Source organism: Mustela nivalis (genome assembly GCF_964662115.1).
Source record: "Mustela nivalis genome assembly, chromosome: 20".
Taxonomy (NCBI): Eukaryota; Metazoa; Chordata; class Mammalia; order Carnivora; family Mustelidae; genus Mustela; species Mustela nivalis.
Window position 1 is genome coordinate 7,417,547 of NC_139039.1, and position 19,039 is coordinate 7,436,585.

The following is a 19,039-nucleotide window of genomic DNA, read 5'->3' on the forward strand; positions in this document are numbered from 1 at the left end:
ACTCAGCCATGAAAAAGAATGAAATCTTGCCATTTGCAATGACAAGGATGGAGCTCGAGAATATTATGCTAAAGGAAATAAATCAGGGAGAGAAAGACAAATACCATATGATTTCATTCATACACAGAATTTAGAAAACAAAACAAATGAGCATAGGGAAGAAAAGAGAGGGAGAGGCAAACTAAGAAACAGATTCTTAACTATAGAGAACAAACTGATGGTTATCAGAGGGGAGATGGGTAAGGGGGGTTAAATGGATGATGACAGTTGAGGAGTGCACTTATGATGAGCTAGCAGGGCTGAGGGAGGGATAAAGAATCTACTTTTAATAAATAATGAGCTAGAAAGACCAAAAAACAAGGATTTACTTCAAATAATTGAGTTTGAGGGGGTGAGAAAAAGAAAAATTTAGCCATTAGCTGATAATTGTTTTATGGATATGTAAGGTACATAAGGATTAATTATTTTACTTTCTCAACTGTTGTTATGCTTGAAATCTCCCCACAATAAAAACTAGAACAAAACAAAAAAGAAAATTAATATTTAAAATAATGCAGAAAATTCATTAGGGTAAACTGTTTCTAACCTACTTTCCCAAGCCTTTGATCCAACTTCATAACAAAATAAGAACTTTATAAGATAAATCCCATTATTTTAGGTAGTGGTTAAGATTATGGGCTCTGGGGTTCAAACCTGTGGGTTCAAACCAGAAGGACACCACTAGATAGAAGAATCCTGAAATCGTTTAACCTCTAGAAACCTCAATACCTTCATTAGTAAAGAGCTAATAAGCAAAGAAATAAATTTTAGCAAGCCTTTTTTTTTAGTGACAAACAGAAAGAGAATATGAGGCCTGAATGAAGCACCTAATAATGTATTAATAGTCACCAAAAGAAGTTCCCTAAATAAGCTATATTATTATCACAGATCTCTGCTTTCTAAGAATAGTGAAACATTATTCTTACATGAATAAATATGCAATATCATGAGGCCTTAGAGTTAGATAGAACTTTTTCCATTTTAAAAAACTACGCAATACTTCATCTGCCTCACCAACTGTAGAAATCTTATTTTTATCTGACCACAACTCCAATGATGACAGCACAACAGTAACTTTAAACTGGGCAAACATCTAAAAACAAAAGAGATAAATACATGAAAAATTAATCGTTGTTATTTTATAATAACAAAGAAATTAATGCTTGACAATTCCATACTCAGTTTGTATAGATGGCTTAATTATTCAGAAATGCCAAGTGAAGTTAATAGAAATTAGAATTTCAAAACTAGTATAAATTTTTCTAACAAGTATGAAAAGAAAAATACTTACCGAATTTACAAGGCCAATAATTTCAATGACTTTATTTGTTACTATCATGCTATCAGAGCCCAAGTAATCATACTGAAAAACAAAATTAATTTTAAATTTAAATATAATCTGTTATGTAATATGTTTGAAATATACTCTCCATTTACTCTCAGAACTTTGAGGCTGCTTTGGGGTTAGAATAGTTCAAACTAAGACAGTAACAAATTTTAAAAATGAATATAAACTTGGTCATTCATATATGCTGGTGGAAATGCAAAATCATACAGCCACTCTAAACTTCTAAAGAAGGTTAGCAGCTTCTTTCAAAACAAATAATATATTTACCATATGACCCAGCAATTGCTCTCCTGGGCATTTATTTATATTTTTTAAGATTTATTCAAGAGTGAGAGAACAAGCACAAGTTAGGGGAGGGGCAGAGGAGGAGAATCTTCAACAAGGTCCTCAATCCCACAGCTGATGAGATCGTGACCTGAGCCAAAATCACAAGTGGGATGCCAAACCAACTGAGCTACCCAGGCCTCCCACCCTCCTGGGCATTTAACCTAAAGAAATAAAATCTGATGCTCGAAAAAAAAAAAATTCATGAATGTTCATAACAATTTATTCCTATTAATCCAAAACTAGAAACAACTTCTATGCCCTTCAGTGGTTAACTGGTTAAACAAACTGCGGTACATTCTTACCATGGAATAATGATCATTAAAAGGAACTGACTAAACTGTTGATAAATGAAACAATTTGGATAAACCTTAAGAAAATTATGCTAAGTGTTAAAAAAAAATCTCCGAGGGATATATACAAGATAACATTTATGCAATATTGCAATATTCCTAAACTCAAGGAATAGAGCACAGATTAGTTACTGCCAGAGGTTAAGTAGGGGAGTAGGGAGAAATGGATGTGACTATTAAGAAAAATGTAAGAGTCTTGTAGTGATGGTTTATTTAGTGTCTTGATCGTGACAGTGATTACACAAGCCTACATATGTGACCCTAGTGCATAAAACCATACACACACACACACACACAATTAGTGTATATACAACTGCTGAAATCTAAATAAGCTTTGTAGAATGTGCCAATGTCAAATTCCGTATCTATAAATCATCTCTCTGAGGTACAGCACTGCTTGCATGTACCAAAGGACCCTCAAATTAAATATATCTAAAATGAAGCTCATCATTCTTCCTCAAAAATTACCTTTCCAATACTTTAATCAATGGTATTATCATCTATGACCTCCCAAATTTATGATACTACATATCATAAGAGTTCCATAAGAGCAGAACTTTTTCTGTTGTGTTCACAGCTGTATCCTCAATAAGTAGAATGTAATTGGCATCTACATAATGCTCAATAAATTTAAGTGAATGATAAATTAAATCAATTTAAGTCCTTCTAATTCAACCTCAGCAGCAACTTTTAAAATTGCTTTTCTTTTTTCCTATTACTAATACTACTAACTAGTAAATGTTCAGCTTGATTACTGGAATGGTCTCTTAAATGTCTCCAACTATCCTATCAGCAATCCAGCCCCTACCCTATTACAAAAATGATGATTCTAAAATGAAAATATGAACCTGTCACTCCCCTGTTTAAAATCTTTAATGACTCTCCATTAACGTTAGAATAAAATCCAAATATCATATTAGTTCTTCAATTTGTCTCTTTCCATTTTTCTTCTTCAACTCTATGTATTAATCATACTAAACTTGCAGGTTGTTTGTTGTTATTGTTGTTTTTAAAGAACCTTCTCTCTTATTTATGTGCCTTTGCAAGGAAAAGTTTTGCACCAAGTCTTCCCTGGCCCCACCCTCACTTCATTATCCAAACTAATCCACAAACCATCCCTTCTCAGGATCTCACACTCCAGGCCATTATTCCCCTGCCCTAATCACCCAAAGAGCCAACCAGAGACAACCCTTACATCCCAGAACCCACTGAAATCATTCAAGCTCGACAACCCTAAACCTGTTTACTTTGCCTCAAGGGTTCTTTCCCACAGAAGTTATAATCCAGTCTCCTGCCCATGTTCTCCACTGGCTCCCTCTGCTTCCTACCTATTTTGTTACTTCCCCATGTGGCTTCTGCAGGATGTGGCATACTATCTCCTTTTGGGAACTTTGAGTAACAAACAATCTCTCCAATAACAATTTTGTCTCCTGATCTGTTGGCCCAATCATACGTGAATAATAATAAAACACATTTTAAAACTCCTACTTGCATGCTTTTATACTACTCCAGGTTATAGGTATGTGTTTCCATGTCTTTCTCCATCATTGGACTGTGTTTCATACTCCCATATGCTTCCTTCAAGCATAACATTGAATTCACTAGACTACAATGTGGATTTAAAATTTGGGAAGTCAGTGAAGACAGTATCACTACCGTTCTTTATATGCCCAACATCTTTAGTAACATAGATGTCACAGTAGGCTCAATGTTTGCTTTATTAAGAAGATGTAAATATGTATATAAACGTAGAAAATGGACGTTAATCAGCATCATACGGCTGGTTAAACCTGACAATTTGAACAAAAGCTTTTAAAACAACTCTTAAAGTTTGTAACATAATTCTGAAAAAACTATTTTTATAATCCAGAATATTCCCTGGAAATTTAGTGATCATTATTATAAATATCTTAATTTTTTCTTAAATGTTCCATTTGTCCCTTTCCCTATATTCTAATATATCAAATATTTTCATATTCTTCTCTAAATTCTGTCTCTGAATCTCAACTTTGGCTTCCTGACAAGCTCTACAATTCTACAAGTAGAACTGATAATGTGTTTGATTCATATTCTCTGTAGTACCCCAGAGGTGTAACAATCAAATGTTCATCATCAGAACATAACCTGGAGAGTACATTTTTCCCCATTTTCTGAAATCTCTGAAATATGGAGAACATAAAGCCATAAGAGGTCCTTAAATAGTTTTTGGGAATCAGGGATTTAGAAGTATGTTTGTACCAGGTAAACAATACACTGGACCAGGTGAACCTTAAAAACTGCTCCAAAAAAAAAAAAAAAAATCTTGATACATTAATGTAAGCAGTTCTCATAGGTATACTCTCATCACTTTTGGGTCAATAAAAACTTTATAGGATAAAACATTCCCTAGGCTACATACTGCTCTTCAAGTGCCCTAAAAACAAATACTAAAAGCTTAAAGATTTTCACTTAAAACAAATATCATCACTGAAAATATTGTAGATAGAGAGAGATATGAAAGATATGAAAAGATATAAAGATATAAAGATATGAAACATCAGCCTAAAAATCATTTTGTTATTCAGGATTTTTATTTAGAGATTTCAAATAAAACATTTCTAATAGAAATATGTAATTTTGGGCGCCTGGGTGGCTCAGTGGGTTAAAGCCTCTGCCTTCGGCTCATGTCATGATCTCAGGGTCCTGGGATGGAGTCCCGCATCGGGCTCTCTGCTCAGCAGGGTGCCTGCTTCCTCCTCTCTCTCACTCTCTCTCTCTCTGCCTGCCTCTCTGCCTACTTGTGATCTCTCTCTGTCAAATAAATAAATAAAATCTTTAAAAAAAAAAAAAGGAACATGTAATTTTGAGTATTTCATTTTTCAGTTTACAAATTTTTCCACTGTTCTAAGACATGTAGTAAAAAGATTGTTGGGGGTTTTTTGTTTTGTTTTGTTTTGTTTTTACTTTTTTTTTTTTTTACAGTTTTCCATTTTATTTAATCAAAGACTGGTGGGTAAACATAAATACAGCACAATTACTTCAAATCATTCTTCACACCGTGTACACACAGACCGGTGAGCGTAATCCGAAAGAAACCCGCAGTTGGCAATGAAATGCACACAGCTTTTCCTTCCCTCGCTCAAAAAAAATTAAAAACACACAAACTTAGAATCTCATCAGCACACACTCTCTTGTGACAAATGATTCAGACATAAATAGTGGATGCAAAGAAACTATACGCTAACTTATGTAGAACTTCTGTTAATGAACACCCAGCAGCAGCCGTAAGCATGAGGATACATTCCGTGACTGGTAACTAGTCGGGCCCCGAGGGGCGCCGTCGGCAGGGATCGTGCTGCAGAGAAAAGCTATGGACACACACAATGGAAAATAAACTGCAAGATCAACGCATGCATGTTTAATACTGGAAAAATCACGGCCCTCCAAAATTTCTCCACGTTTGTTATAAAAGCCCTCTGCACTCAACTAAAATTAAAATGATCTTAAAAGGATAATACTTGTAAAGTTTACTTAAGTCTTTTCACCCACAGAAACTGCAATGGAAATAAATGTTCAGAGTCATTTTCAAAACAAAAACAAAAATCTATTCTTCTGGCGACATGCATGATTAAAAGGTCTATGCAAGTACGTTGCTCTACATTCCCAAGGACTAGGAAAAAAAACCTCAAGTCAGTTTTTAGTTTGCAGATGGTCAAAGGATTTTGTATTCCAGCAGGAGTTCAAATCTTCTGGATCTTTTCACCAACAACTACTGGATTTTCTTTTCTGATTTTCTCAGCAGCATCAGCTTTGTAATTGTAAGAGCAATTGTGTACATCGGAGTAACGGTGTACACCACAGTAAACATTTCCACACCGGCATTCAAACCCAGTAAGTCCCACCTTCTTCCTGCACATGAAACAACGATTCTTTTTTTATTTTGGTTTTTCAAGAGACTTGCTTTGCTCTTCAGACGGCTGCTGTGCCGTATCTGATACTGAAGCTTGCAGGTCTTCTGTGTCAGGTACTGCTTTGTCCACAGATGTACTGTCCACTTGGGAAGATGCTACAGATTCTGATAAAAGTGACTGATTTGATACAGGGCTTGGCTGCGCTGACGCACATGCAGAGTCCAGCGGGCACTGAACGTCGGGGCCACCGCCGTCCACGCACTGGACGGGGAGAGACTCCGAGAGGCTACTGACGGAGGCTGCAGGTGGGCTTATTCTACCATTACTACTATTCTGTCTTTGAAGATGTTCTTTATAGCACACTGAACACATGCCATTTGTACGAGGGTTTCCATAAAATCCGCAGCCAGTGGAACAAAGCATAGGCACTTGGCTGTGATTAGTTTCTTGAGCCATGTTCCTCTGTTGCACACACAGTTGAGGTTGATGGGCAAACAGCTGTCCTGTATCTCGAGACACACATTAGCCTCCTGCCTTCCCTAGCCTCATAAGCAGCTACTTAAAGTCTGAGTTTTATGCAAGAAAACATTGTAAAGCCTTCAGTGTTTTACCGCAGCAGACTTCAGATTCATTCCACCGAAACCTCCACAATTTTCTGTTCGCTTCCCCTCAGATTAACTTCACTTGAAGCTGTGCTCCGCGGCAACCGAGCTTCTTTACTTTTTTTTTTTTAATGTGTTATGTTAGTCACCAAAAAATACAAGTTCCTTTCTAGTTGGGAAAATTAGACATTCACAACAAATATTTAAAAACAAAGAAAAAGAAAAATACATACCAAAGCTTTATCCACCACGATATGCATTTCCACATAAAGAGGAATTAAATCTGGAACAGCTGATTCCAACTAGAAAAAAGGAAAAAAGCACTTAAAAGCATATAAAACTTTCATAAATTGTTTACTCTGAACCTTTAAAGTCATTTTTCCACTTTATAGAGGTATAACTGACAAAAATTATATGTATTTAAAATATAAGACTAGTTTTGATATATATACATAGTAAAATAATTGTCATAATCAGGCTAATTAACATATCCACCTCACAGAGTGACCATTTTCGTTTTGTGTGCATGATAAGAATGCCCAAGATCAATACTCAGCAAATTTCAAGTTTACAATACACTATCATTAACTATAGTATACAATACACTATCATTAACTACAGTCATTATACTATATGTTTAATCCCCAAAAGTTACTTATCCTGCATAACTGAAACTTTGTACCATTTGACCAAAATTTCCCCATTTCTCTTTGTCCTCAGCTCCTGGCAACTATCATTTTACTCTTTGCTTCTAGGAGTTTTACTACTTTAAGATTCTACATCTAAGTGAAATCATGCTGTATTTGTCTTTCTGTGTGTGGCTTATTTCACTTAGCATTACAGCCTCCAGGTTCATCCATGTTGTCAGAAATGGGAAGATTTCCTTCTTTTTGAAGGCTGAATATTCCACTGTATGTATGTATGTATGTATGTATGTGTATACACATACGTGCATACATATATACATATATATAATAAATATATATATATTCCCAAGATACACAAGTACAAGTATCTCTTCAAGATACTAATTTCATTTCCTATGGATATATATCCAGAAGTAAAATTTCTGGATGATAGGTAGTTCAATTTTTAACTTTTTGAGGAACCTCCATATGCTTTTCCACAGTGGCTATAACAATTTGCATTTCCACTAAGAGGGCACAAATGTTCCCTTTTCTCTACAGCCTCACCAATAATTGTTATATTTTGTCTTTTTGGTAAAGGCCATCCTAATAGGTGTGAGGTGATACTAAATTGTGGTTTTGATTTGCATTTCCTTGATGATTAGTGTTATTGAACACCTCTTCATACACCTGATGGCCATCTGTATGCCTTCTTTAGAAAAATGTCTATTCATGTCCTTTGCCATTTTCAAATCTCATTATTTATTTTTGTTATGGAATTTTGTGAGTTTTTTACATATATTACATATATTAACCTCTTACATATATTAACCTCTTATTGAGTATATGAGTGTATGATTTGCAAGAATTTTCTCTCATTCAATAGGTTGCCTTTCCATTTTGTTGAAGAACAAGGGGTTTTAGTTCCACATTAGGTATTCCTGCACTGGGGGCCTACAGTGGAAAGACAAACCCCCATAATATATGGCTTTAAAAATCAGCAGGGTTTAATTTGAGGAGTATTAGAGGGCTACAGTAAACTGAACTGTGCTTTTGAAGAGCCTATGCACATATTCACTCACTCAGAGGCTCAGCACAGAAGCAGCTGTTTGAAAAGTACCTAGAATATAGGTAAAGATTAGTAACTAATTTTAGGGCCAATGTCAGAAGTATAGAGATTTGTAAAAACTTTCTCTGAGAACAGAAAAGCTAGTATGAGCTATTTTTCTCACCCTCCTTCTGCCTAGCTGGCCCAGCGCTGGTGGGTACCAATTCTGACACTTTCCATCTACCTTATTAGCATTGCATACCCCATCCCAGGGTTCCCTTGAGGACTGGCTCTGTCTAACCACCCCTCACACTCTGGCAGGCACTCCTCCAAGGTGGTCCTGTCCTATCATACTCTGCAGGCATACCTGGCCAAAACCAACTGCTCCCAAAGTGGCTACCAACTAAACACACCCAGTAGATACCCTTGGCCAGGACAAGGCCTTCCGAAGCAGATCTTGTCTTATGGGGAGGCCAGGGGGCAGACCTGCCCACCAATGCAACAGCAAAAGTAGTGATTTGGCTTGAAACCAACCACAACAGGGGCTAGTCCTGCACATAAAACCACACACAGCGGTTGTGGCATAGTCACAATAGAACGGCACACATATCTCAAATAGGGGACAACCCTGGACTGCCTCATTCTGGTGATGAGGGAAATAGTGCTCTGTGCCTCACAGAACACCCTCTATATAAGGCTATACCTTCAAAATAAGGAGCCATAGCTGATCTACCTAATACACAGACAGAAACAGGCAAAATGAGGAGACAGAAGAATATGTTTGAAATGAAAGAACAAGACAAATCTTGAGAAAGAACTAAACAAAATGGAGATAAGCAATCTCTCTGACAGAGTTCAAATTAATAGTCACAAATCTGATAACTAAACTTGGAGAAGACTGGATGAACACGAAGAACTTCAACAAAGAGATATAAAATTCTTAAAATCAACCAGAGGTGAAGAACACAATACCTGAATGAAAAATACACTTGAGAAAATCAACAGCAGAGTAGAGGATACAGAAGAATGGATCGGTGATCCAGAAGACAGGGACTTCTAGGACAACATAAATTATACTAACATTCTTATTATAGGTGTTCCACAAATGGGAGAGAAAAGAAATAAGCAGATACTTACCTGAATATGGAATAGCTGAAAACACCCCTTATCAGAAAAAGGAAATGACATCCAGGTTCTGGAAGGACAGAGAGGACCAAACAAGATGAAGCCAAGAAGATCTACAGCAAGATAATTACTAAAACATCAAAACATAAAGATGAGAATCTTAAGAGTAGCAAGAGAAGAGTAACTAGTTACATACAAAGGAACACCCATAAACCCATCAGATGATTTTTCAACAGAAACTTTCCAGGCCAGAAGGGATTGTCATGATATATTCAAAGTGCTGAATGGAAAAAACCTAAAAACATGAATACTCTACCCAGCAGAGCTTTCATTAGAATTGAAGAAGAGTTAAACATTTTCCCAGACAAAGATTAAAGAGAGTCATTACACTAAACCAACCTTATAAGAAATGTCAAAGGGATTTATTTAAGTAGATAATAAAAAAGTCATATCTAGAAGTAAGAAAATTATGAAAGTGAATTCTCACTGGGAAAATAAACATAGAGTGAAGGTAGTGGACCACGCATTTATAAAGTTAGTATAAAGGTGAAAAGACAAAAGCAGTAAAATAAACTATATCTACAGTAATTAGTTAAGCAAAAATAAAAGATGAAACTATGAAATCAAATACATAGAACATGGAGGGGGAATAAATATGTAGGTGCTTTTAGAATGTATTCAAAATAAAGAGATCATCAACGTTAAAAAGACGGTTAAAGAGGGGCGCCTGGTTTAAGCCGCTGCCTTCAGCTCAGGTCATGATCTCAGGGTCCTGGGATCGAGTCCCGCATCGGGCTCTCTGCTCAGCAGGGAGCCTGCTTCCTCCTCTCTCTCTCTGCCTACTTGTAATCTCTCTCTGTCAAATAAATAAATAAATCTTTAAAAAAAAAAAAAAAAGACGGTTAAAGGGACACCTGGGGAGCTCAGCTGGTTAAGCAGCAGCCTTCGGCTCAGCCCATAATCCCAGGGTCATGGGATTAAGCCTTGCATCAGGCTCTCCACTCAGCAGGGCTTGTGCTTTCCCTCTCTTGCTCTCTCTCCCTCTCTGTCAAATAAATAAAATCTTTTAAGAAAATGAATAAAAAGTAAAAAGATGGCGCTATATATATATAGGTTGTTGTATATGAACCTCATGGTAATCACAAACCAAAAACCTATAATAGATACTAAATAATATAAGGTTAAAAGAATCCATGCGTAACAGAAAAAAGTCATCAAATCACACAGGTAGAATAGTAGAAGGAACAAAGAAGAACCAAAAATCAACCAGAAAACAATTAATAAAATGTCAGTCAGTACACATCTACCAGTAATAACCTTAAATGTAAGGGAACTAAATGCTGCAATCAAAAGGTGTAGGATAAGATAGTGGATTTTAAAAAAACAAGACCCATATATGCTGCCCATAAAAGACTAATTTGAGGCCTAAAGATATATATAGACTGAAAGTGAATAGATAGAGAAAGATATTCCATGAAGTAGAAAAAAACTGCAACATTTTCTTATACCATACACAAAAGTAGACTCAAAATGGATGAAACACCTAAATGTGAGACAGGAATCCATTAAAATCCTAGAGTGGAACACAGGCTGCAACTTCTCAGACCTCAGCCACAGCAACTTCTCACCAAACACCTCTCCAAAGGCAAGAAAAATAAAAACAAAGACATACTATTGTGATTTCATCAAGATAAAAAGCTTCTGCACCCAAAGGAAACAGTCAACAAAGCTAAAATGCAGCCTACAGATAAGGAGAAGATATTTGCAAATGTCTTATCAGATAAAATCTATAAAGAACTTATCCAACTCAAAACCCAAAGAATAAAAATCCAGTGAAGAAATGGGCAGAAGACATGAACAAATACTTCTCCAAAGAAGACATACAAATGGCCAACGGACATATGAAACAATGTTCAACATCACTTGGCATCAGGGCAATACAAATCAAAACCACAATAAGATACCACTTCACTTATGGTTTGTCTCCCTCCCAATCCCATCTTGTTTCATTGATTCTTCTCCTACCCACTTAAGCCCCCGTGTTGCATCACCACTTCCTCATATCAGGGAGATCATATGATAGTTGTCTTTCTCTGCTTGACTTATTTCGCTAAGCATGATACGCTCTAGTTCCATCCATGTTGTCGCAAATGGCAAGATTTCATTTCTTTTGATGGCTGCATAGTATTCCATTGTGTATATATACCACATCTTCTTGATCCATTCATCTGTGGATGGACATCTAGGTTCTTTCCATAGTTTGGCTATTGTGGACATTGCTGCTATAAACATTCGGGTGCACGTGCCCCTTTGGATCACTACGTTTGTATCTTTAGGGTAAATACCCAATAGTGCAATTGCTGGGTCATAGGGCAGTTCTATTTTCAACATTTTGAGGAACCTCCATGCTGTTTTCCAGAGTGGCTGCACCAGCTTGCATTCCCACCAACAGTGTAGGAGGGTTCCCCTTTCTCCGCATCCTTGCCAGCATCTGTCGTTTCCTGACTTGTTGATTTTAGTCATTCTGTGACTCTTAATCTCACAAAACAAACTGAGGGTTGCTGAGGGGAGGAGGTTTGGGAGAAGGGGGTGGGATTATGGACATTGGGGAGGGTATGTGCTTTGGTGAGTGCTGTGAAGTGTGTAAACCTGGTGATTCACAGACCTGTACCCCTGGGGATAAAAATATGTTTATAAAAAATAAAAAATTTAATAAAAAAAAAAAGATACCACTTCTTGTCAGAGTGGCTAAAATGAACATCTCAGGAAACAAGAGATGTTGATGAGCATGCCAAGAATTGGAACCTTCTTAGTGTTGGTGGGAATGCAAACTGGTGCAGCCATTCCAGAAAACAGTATGGAGGTTCCTCAAAAAGTTAAAAATAGAATACCCTATGACCCAGCAATTGCATCCAAAGGATAAAAACATACTGATTCAAAGGGGCACACACACCCCAATGTTTACAGCAGCAATGTCCACAACAGCCAAACCATGGAAAGAGCCCAGATTTACATCAACAGATGAATGTATAAGAAGATGTGGTGTGTGTACACACACACACACACACACACACACACACAAATGGAACACTACTCAGCCATCAAAAAGAATGAAATCTTGCCATTTGCAATGACATGCATGGAACTAGAGAGTATTATGCTAAGCAAAATAAGTCAGTCAGAGAAATACAAATACCACATGATCTCAGTCATATGTGGGGAATTTAAGAAATAAAACAGAGGAACATAGGGGAAGGGAAGGAAACACAAACTAAGATAAAAATAGAGAAGAAGGCAAACCATAAAATACTCTTAACTATAAACAGAGGGTTTCTGAGGTGAGATGGTGGAGGGAAGGGGTAATGGGCATTAAGAGGATGGCACTTGATGAAATGAGCACTGGGTGTTATATGCAACTGATGAGTCACTAAATTCCACCCCAGTAACTAATTTTTTAAAAATCCTTCTGAATCAAAAGAAGATATGCTGAGCTTTAGATGAAGAAAGAATAAAATCTGACTATAGCTGGAAAAAAAAAACTGGCATTTAAATAACTTCCAGGAATACAGACATAAAAGCAGGAATTCAGTTTATTACACTTATGTTGAATATACACTAATTTTTAGAAAGTTATAAGTATGTAACAAAATAAGAATCAGAATAAAAATTTATCATAAAAAAGTAGATGATTAACTGATGCAAAAGATGATATATGGTTCAAAGGAAATGGTAACATTAAGAAAAGATAAGGATGTTCTGAAGGAAAGAATTATTTGTTACAGTTACATGTATGTTCATATAATTTTCTTATAAATAAATCAAGTAAGGACAATAATTGCCCCCAAAATAGTAATAAAACATACACAAACTCACCTTTTCACTTACAAAAATGTTATAGTCCCCTGGGTTTTGTTCTGTGCCTTGGTTATCTTCACTAAGATCTTCAAATTCACTATTTCCACTCTTTAATTTATAAAGAAGATGTTGAAATTCAACTGCAGATTCCAGAGGCTCGATTCCATAAGAAACATTTTCAAATTGCAGTATTCCTCTGTAAAATTAAGACTAAAATTGTAAGTGTTTTTAATCAAATCTCTATTATAAAACTCTGACAGAATCCAAAAGGAGGAGGAGGAAGTGGAGGATAAAGAACATTTTTGAGCTCTGCATTTTGACCCTAACTCTTGACATTATGAAGATAATTCTGAAGAGACAAAAGATCTCCTGCAATCCACAAAATCAGTGGATTTTTTATTTTTTCCATTTTATTCTCTCTATAGATATAAAGGCAGCAGAAATTATATAATCAGTTGTGAGATGTATAAGTATATAGCATTACTGTGATTAAGGAATTTCTTCTTCTCCAAGTCAGTGAAATGAAAACAATAGTAAATAGAAATCTAAAATCAAAAGCTTCTGCACAGCAAAGGAAACAGTCAAGAAAACAAAGAGGCAACCCATGGAATGGGAGAAGATATTTGCAAATGACAGTACAGACAAAAGGTTGATATCCAGGATCTATAATGAACTCCTCAAACTCAACACACACAAAACAGACAGTCATATCAAAAAATGGGCAGAAGATACGGACAGACACTTCTCCAATAAATACATACAAATGGCTATCAGACACATGAAAAAATGTTCATCATCACTAGCCATCAGGGAGATTCAAATTAAAACTACATTGAGATATCACCTTACACCAGTTAGAATAGCCAAAATTAGCAAGACAGGAAACAACATGTGTTGGAGAGGATGTGGAGAAAGGGGAACCCTCTTACACAGTTGGTGGGAATGCAAGTTGGTGCAGCCACTTTGGAGAACAGTGTGGAGATTCCTCAAGAAATTAAAAATAGAGCTTCCCTATGACCCTGCCATTGCACTCCTGGGTATTTACCCCAAAGATACAGATGTAATGAAAAGAAGGGCTATCTGTACTCCAATGTTTATAGCGGCAATGGCCATGGTCGCCAAACTGTGGAAAGAACCAAGATGCCCTTCAACGGATGAATGGATAAGATGTGGTCTGTATACACTATGGAGTATTATGCCTCCATCAGAAAGGATGAATACCCAACTTTTGTAGCAACATGGACAGGACTGCAAGAGATTATGCTGAGTGAAATAAGTGAAGCAGAGAGAGTGAATTATCATATGGTTTCACTTATTTGTGGAGCATAACAAAAAGCATGGAGGACATGGGGAGTTAGAGAGAAGGGGGTTGGGGTAAATTGGAAGGGGAGGTGAATCACGAGAGACTATGGACTCTGAAAAACAATCTGAGGGGTCTGAAGTGGCGGGGGGTGGGAGGTCGGGGTACCAAGTGGTGGGTATTATAGAGGGCACAGATTGCATGGAGTACTGGGTGTGGTGAAAAAATAATGATACTGTTATGCGGAAAATAAATAAATGAAAAAAATAAAATTTAAAAAAAAGAAATCTTAATGAATTTCTCTCTGGCTGGCACTGCTTTTAAAAAATGATTAATGGGTAAGGAAGATGTGGTCCATATATACAATGGAATGAATAGATCCAGAATGGAATAGAATAAATAGAATTCAGAAAGGATGAATACCCAGGCTTTGCATCAACATGGATGGGACTGGGGAGATTATGCTAAGTAAAATAAGTCACGCAGAGAAAGTAAGTTACCATATGGTTTCCCTTATTTGTGGAACATAAGGAATAGCATGGAGGATATTAGGAAAAGGAAGGGAAAAATGAAGGGTGGGGATCTCGGACGGATAGATGAATCATAAAAGACTATGGACTCTGAGAAACAAAATAAGGGTTTTAGAGGGAAGGAGGTGTGGGGATACCTTAGCCCAGTGATGGGTATTAAGGAGGACACAGATTGCATGGAGCATGGGGTATTATACACAAACAATGAATCGTGGAACACTACATCAAAAACTAATGATGTGGGGTGCCTGGGTGGCTCAGTGGGTTAAAGCCTCTGCCTTCGGCTCAAGTCGTGATCCCAGTATCCTGGGATCGAGCCCCGCATCGGGCTCTCTGCTGAGAAGGGAGCCTGCTTCTTCTTCTCTCTCTGCCTGCCTCTCTGCCTGCTTGTGATCTCTGTCTGTCAAATAAATAAATAAAATCTTAAAAAAAAAAAAAAAAGGAACAACTAATGATGTACTGTATGGTGAATAACATAACACAATTTAAAAAAAAAGAAAAATGAGGGCGCCTGGGTGGCTCAGTGGGTTAAAGCCTCTGCCTTTGGCTCAGGCCATTATCCTAGGGTCCTGGGATCGAGCCCCACATCCAGCTCTCTGCTGAGCAGGGAGCCTACTTCCCACACCACCCCACCCCCACCCCACCCCGCCGCCTGCCTCTCTACCTACTTGTGATCTCGGTCTGCCAAACAAATAAATAAATTATTTTTTAAAAAAGAGAAAGAAAGAAAAAGAAAAATGATCATATTGCCTATATAACAAAAGTATATGTAATAAGTTAAGTTTTATTTATAAAAATAAAAATTTAGCATTAATTATGAAAAGGCATTATTAACCTTTTTTATGCATATAGTCTGAATAAGAAATTAAAAGCAAGATTTTAAAGAGTAAACAACTTTTATAACTATTCTCTGGCCCTGGCTCTGGTTCAAGTGGCTATTTCCCAAAAACCATAGGGTTCCACATAACAAGCAAAAGGAACAGTTATTTGTTTGTTAACATAAGGAACCTATATTATAAAAATGAAGATGAAGAATTTCCTGACAGAATGCAAAACTCTAGGCACTATGGAAGAAACCCTTTTAATTGTTAACATTTAAGATATTATTAGATAAATAATTAGATAAATAAGATATTATTAGAAAAATATGAATACTATATTAGTAATTATTTGCTTATATAAAATTTGCCTCCTCCTCCTGAAGGTGATTTTCCTTGAGAAAAAGTATGCCTTGTTTGGTTTTGCTTATTTTTATATCAGTAGGTGACACATGGTAGGTACCAAATATACCCATTTGCTGAAAAAATAAGCATCCTAAACACCTCCTCCAACTTGCTATAGTCATTTGCATTCAGTTGTCATTCCTGTAGCTAAGAAAAACAAGATACAGAGAAAGGAGAAGAGGAAATCTAAACCTTTAAAGAGGTTAGAAATGTCTCTAATCTCGCTAATTTTAGCAAGACAGGAAACAACATGTGTTGGAGGGGATGTGGAGAAAGGGGAACCCTCTTACACTGTTGGTGGGAATGCAAGTTGGTGCAGCCACTTTGGAGAACAGTGTGGAGATTCCTCAAGAAATTAAAAATAGAGCTTCCCTATGACCCTGTAATTGTACTACTGGGTATTTACCCCAAAGATACAGATGTAATGAAAAGAAGGGCCATCTGTACTCCAATGTTTATAGCAGCAATGGCCATGGTCACCAAACTGTGGAAAGAACCAAGATGCCCTTCAGCGGACGAATGGATAAGGAAGATGTGGTCCATATACACTATGGAGTATTATGCCTCCATCAGAAAGGATGAATACCCAACTTTTGTTGCAACATGGACAGGACTGCAAGAGATTATGCTGAGTAAAATAAGTCAAGCAGAGAGAGTCAATAATCATATGGTTTCACTTATTTGTGGAACATAACAAATATCATGGAGGACAAGGGGAGATGGAGAGGAGAAGGGAGTTGAGGGAACTTGGAAGGGGTGATGAACCATGAGAGACTATGGACTCTGAAAAACAATCTGAGGGTTCTGAAGGGGTGGGGGGTGGGAGGTTGTGGGAGCCAGGTGGTGGGTATTATGGAGGGCACGGATTGCATAGAGCACTGGGTGTGGTGCAAAAACAATGAATACTGTTAGGCTGAAAAGAAATTTTAAAAAATAATTAAAAACAAAAAGAAAAGAAAGAAATGTCTCTGGTCAGCAAGGAAAGTGAAGAGATATAAGAGAAGAAACATGCCCAGAGGAGGACTTCATTGCATGATCTCCACATGGGACTCCTCCCTCAGCCCCAAACTTAATATAAACATAACAAATTCACTGCAGCCAAATATCATTCATTGCAATGTTCACATATCAATTGCAGAAAATAACCTCAATCCAGAGCATGTGCTGAGTGTGACAACAGAATTCAGATGTCCTTCAATATGCCCCTGGTAGTAGCACTGAGCCTAGGAAAAGAAAGAAAGTGAAATATTTAGGACTGACAAATTTTCTCATGATTTCTTATTTTATGCTTGCTAGAATTTTCTGAATATTTTCACAGGCTACATGGTTTATATATCAGCATGAGTAAAGTGATATTCAGGAAAAGTCTCCCTATATTTGTCACTTCTATATTAAATAATCTTCTGATTAATATTTGGGATTAATATTTTATACTCTGTTTCCAAAATATTATCCCAAATTTTAGGTTAAATTGCTTTCCAATATATAAATTTAGGTCATCAATTAAAAGACAAAGATTATTAATCTGGATTTCTTTAAAAACCTCATACTCTACTAAAAAAAAATCTAAAATTTAAGGACACAGGAAGATTAAAGAACTAGAAAGCGATATACCATATCAACACAAACCAAAAGGATGATTCTGAAACTTTATTAATACATGAAATGAAGACTTTAAGAAACATTGCCAGGTGATAAAGAGGAACATTTCATAATGAAAAGAGTTTCAATTGATCAGAAAGATATAAATATTCCAAATTTGTATTCACTGACTAGAAAGCTTCAAAAAAAATAAGCTCAAAATTAAAAAAATAATAAAAGTAGAGAAATGCATAATCATAGTAAAAGACACATTTCTGTCAGTAACTGATAAATCAAGCATTCAGAATCTACAGAAGATCTAAACAGCATGTTAGCAACTTAGTATAGGTAAAATACAACCTCGGTTTTATTCTACCTATATTCTTTTTAAAGAATATGTTCTTTTTAAAGAACATAGAACATTTACAAAAATGAAACCATATTCTGGGCCATAAAGCGAGACAAGAAATTTTAAAGAACTGAAATCATACCAAGTTTGATCTCTGAGCACGTACAATTAAACTAGAGATATAGCAAACATCATCACAGGGAGAAGAGTATGTAATTTCCAAGATTCAATAGTGCTATAAATTTTGGTAGAAACCAGTGTAAGATTTCTAATTAAGACACTGTTTTATAATGGAATGAAAAAGAGGAGAAAGGAGCAAGAAAGGAAGCTGATAGCCCTAGCCAATAAAAGTAAAGCAACATGGTGTCCAAATTTAATCTTTCAGCAAATTTTTGTCATGCTAACAATATGCCAGGAATTTTTCTAGGCATTGGGGATAGAACAGTGAATAAAAAGACTAAAATAAAATCCCTCCCTTCGTGAAGATTATTTTGCTAGGGAAACAGAAAATAAATAAAATATATGACACATCATATATTGAAAAGCACCATAATGAAAAATGAAACAGATAAAGTAAGAGAGGACTAAAGGTAAGAGAGCAATTTAAAATCAATAAACAAGAGCATTGAATGACACATTGGACCAGATAGACCTCATAGATATATATACAGAGCATTCCATCCTAAAACGACAGAATACTCATTCTTCTCAAGTGCACATGGAACCTTCTCCAGAATAGACCACATACTGGGTCACAAATCAGGGCTCAACCAATACCAAAAGATGGAGATTATTCCCTGTATATTCTCAGATCACGATGCTTTGAAACTGCAGCTGAATCACGAG

General features: G+C 36.4%; 1 protein-coding gene and 1 pseudogene across 7 annotated transcripts in view; both read right to left on the reverse strand.

Moving 5' to 3' along the window:
- The window catches only part of ADAM32 (ADAM metallopeptidase domain 32), a 197,757-nt gene that overhangs the window by 128,408 nt on the left and 50,310 nt on the right, over positions 1–19,039 (reverse strand). For all 6 annotated transcript variants that reach the window (XR_014306696.1, XM_082715368.1, XM_082715369.1 and 3 more), the window contains exons 5-9: positions 17,410–17,486; positions 13,229–13,406; positions 6,790–6,858; positions 1,331–1,402; positions 966–1,132 (exon numbers count right to left, since the gene is read on the reverse strand). Coding sequence is in view for 5 of the 6 variants with exons in the window: in XM_082715368.1 (XP_082571494.1) it covers positions 966–1,132; positions 1,331–1,402; positions 6,790–6,858; positions 13,229–13,406; positions 17,410–17,486 (563 nt within the window). In the remaining variant the exon portion in view is untranslated. The remainder of the gene's footprint in view (positions 1–965; positions 1,133–1,330; positions 1,403–6,789; positions 6,859–13,228; positions 13,407–17,409; positions 17,487–19,039) is intronic.
- On the reverse strand, positions 4,979–6,662 carry LOC309855255 (AN1-type zinc finger protein 6 pseudogene; annotated as a pseudogene). The gene has a single exon. The product of its transcript is annotated as an AN1-type zinc finger protein 6 pseudogene (transcript).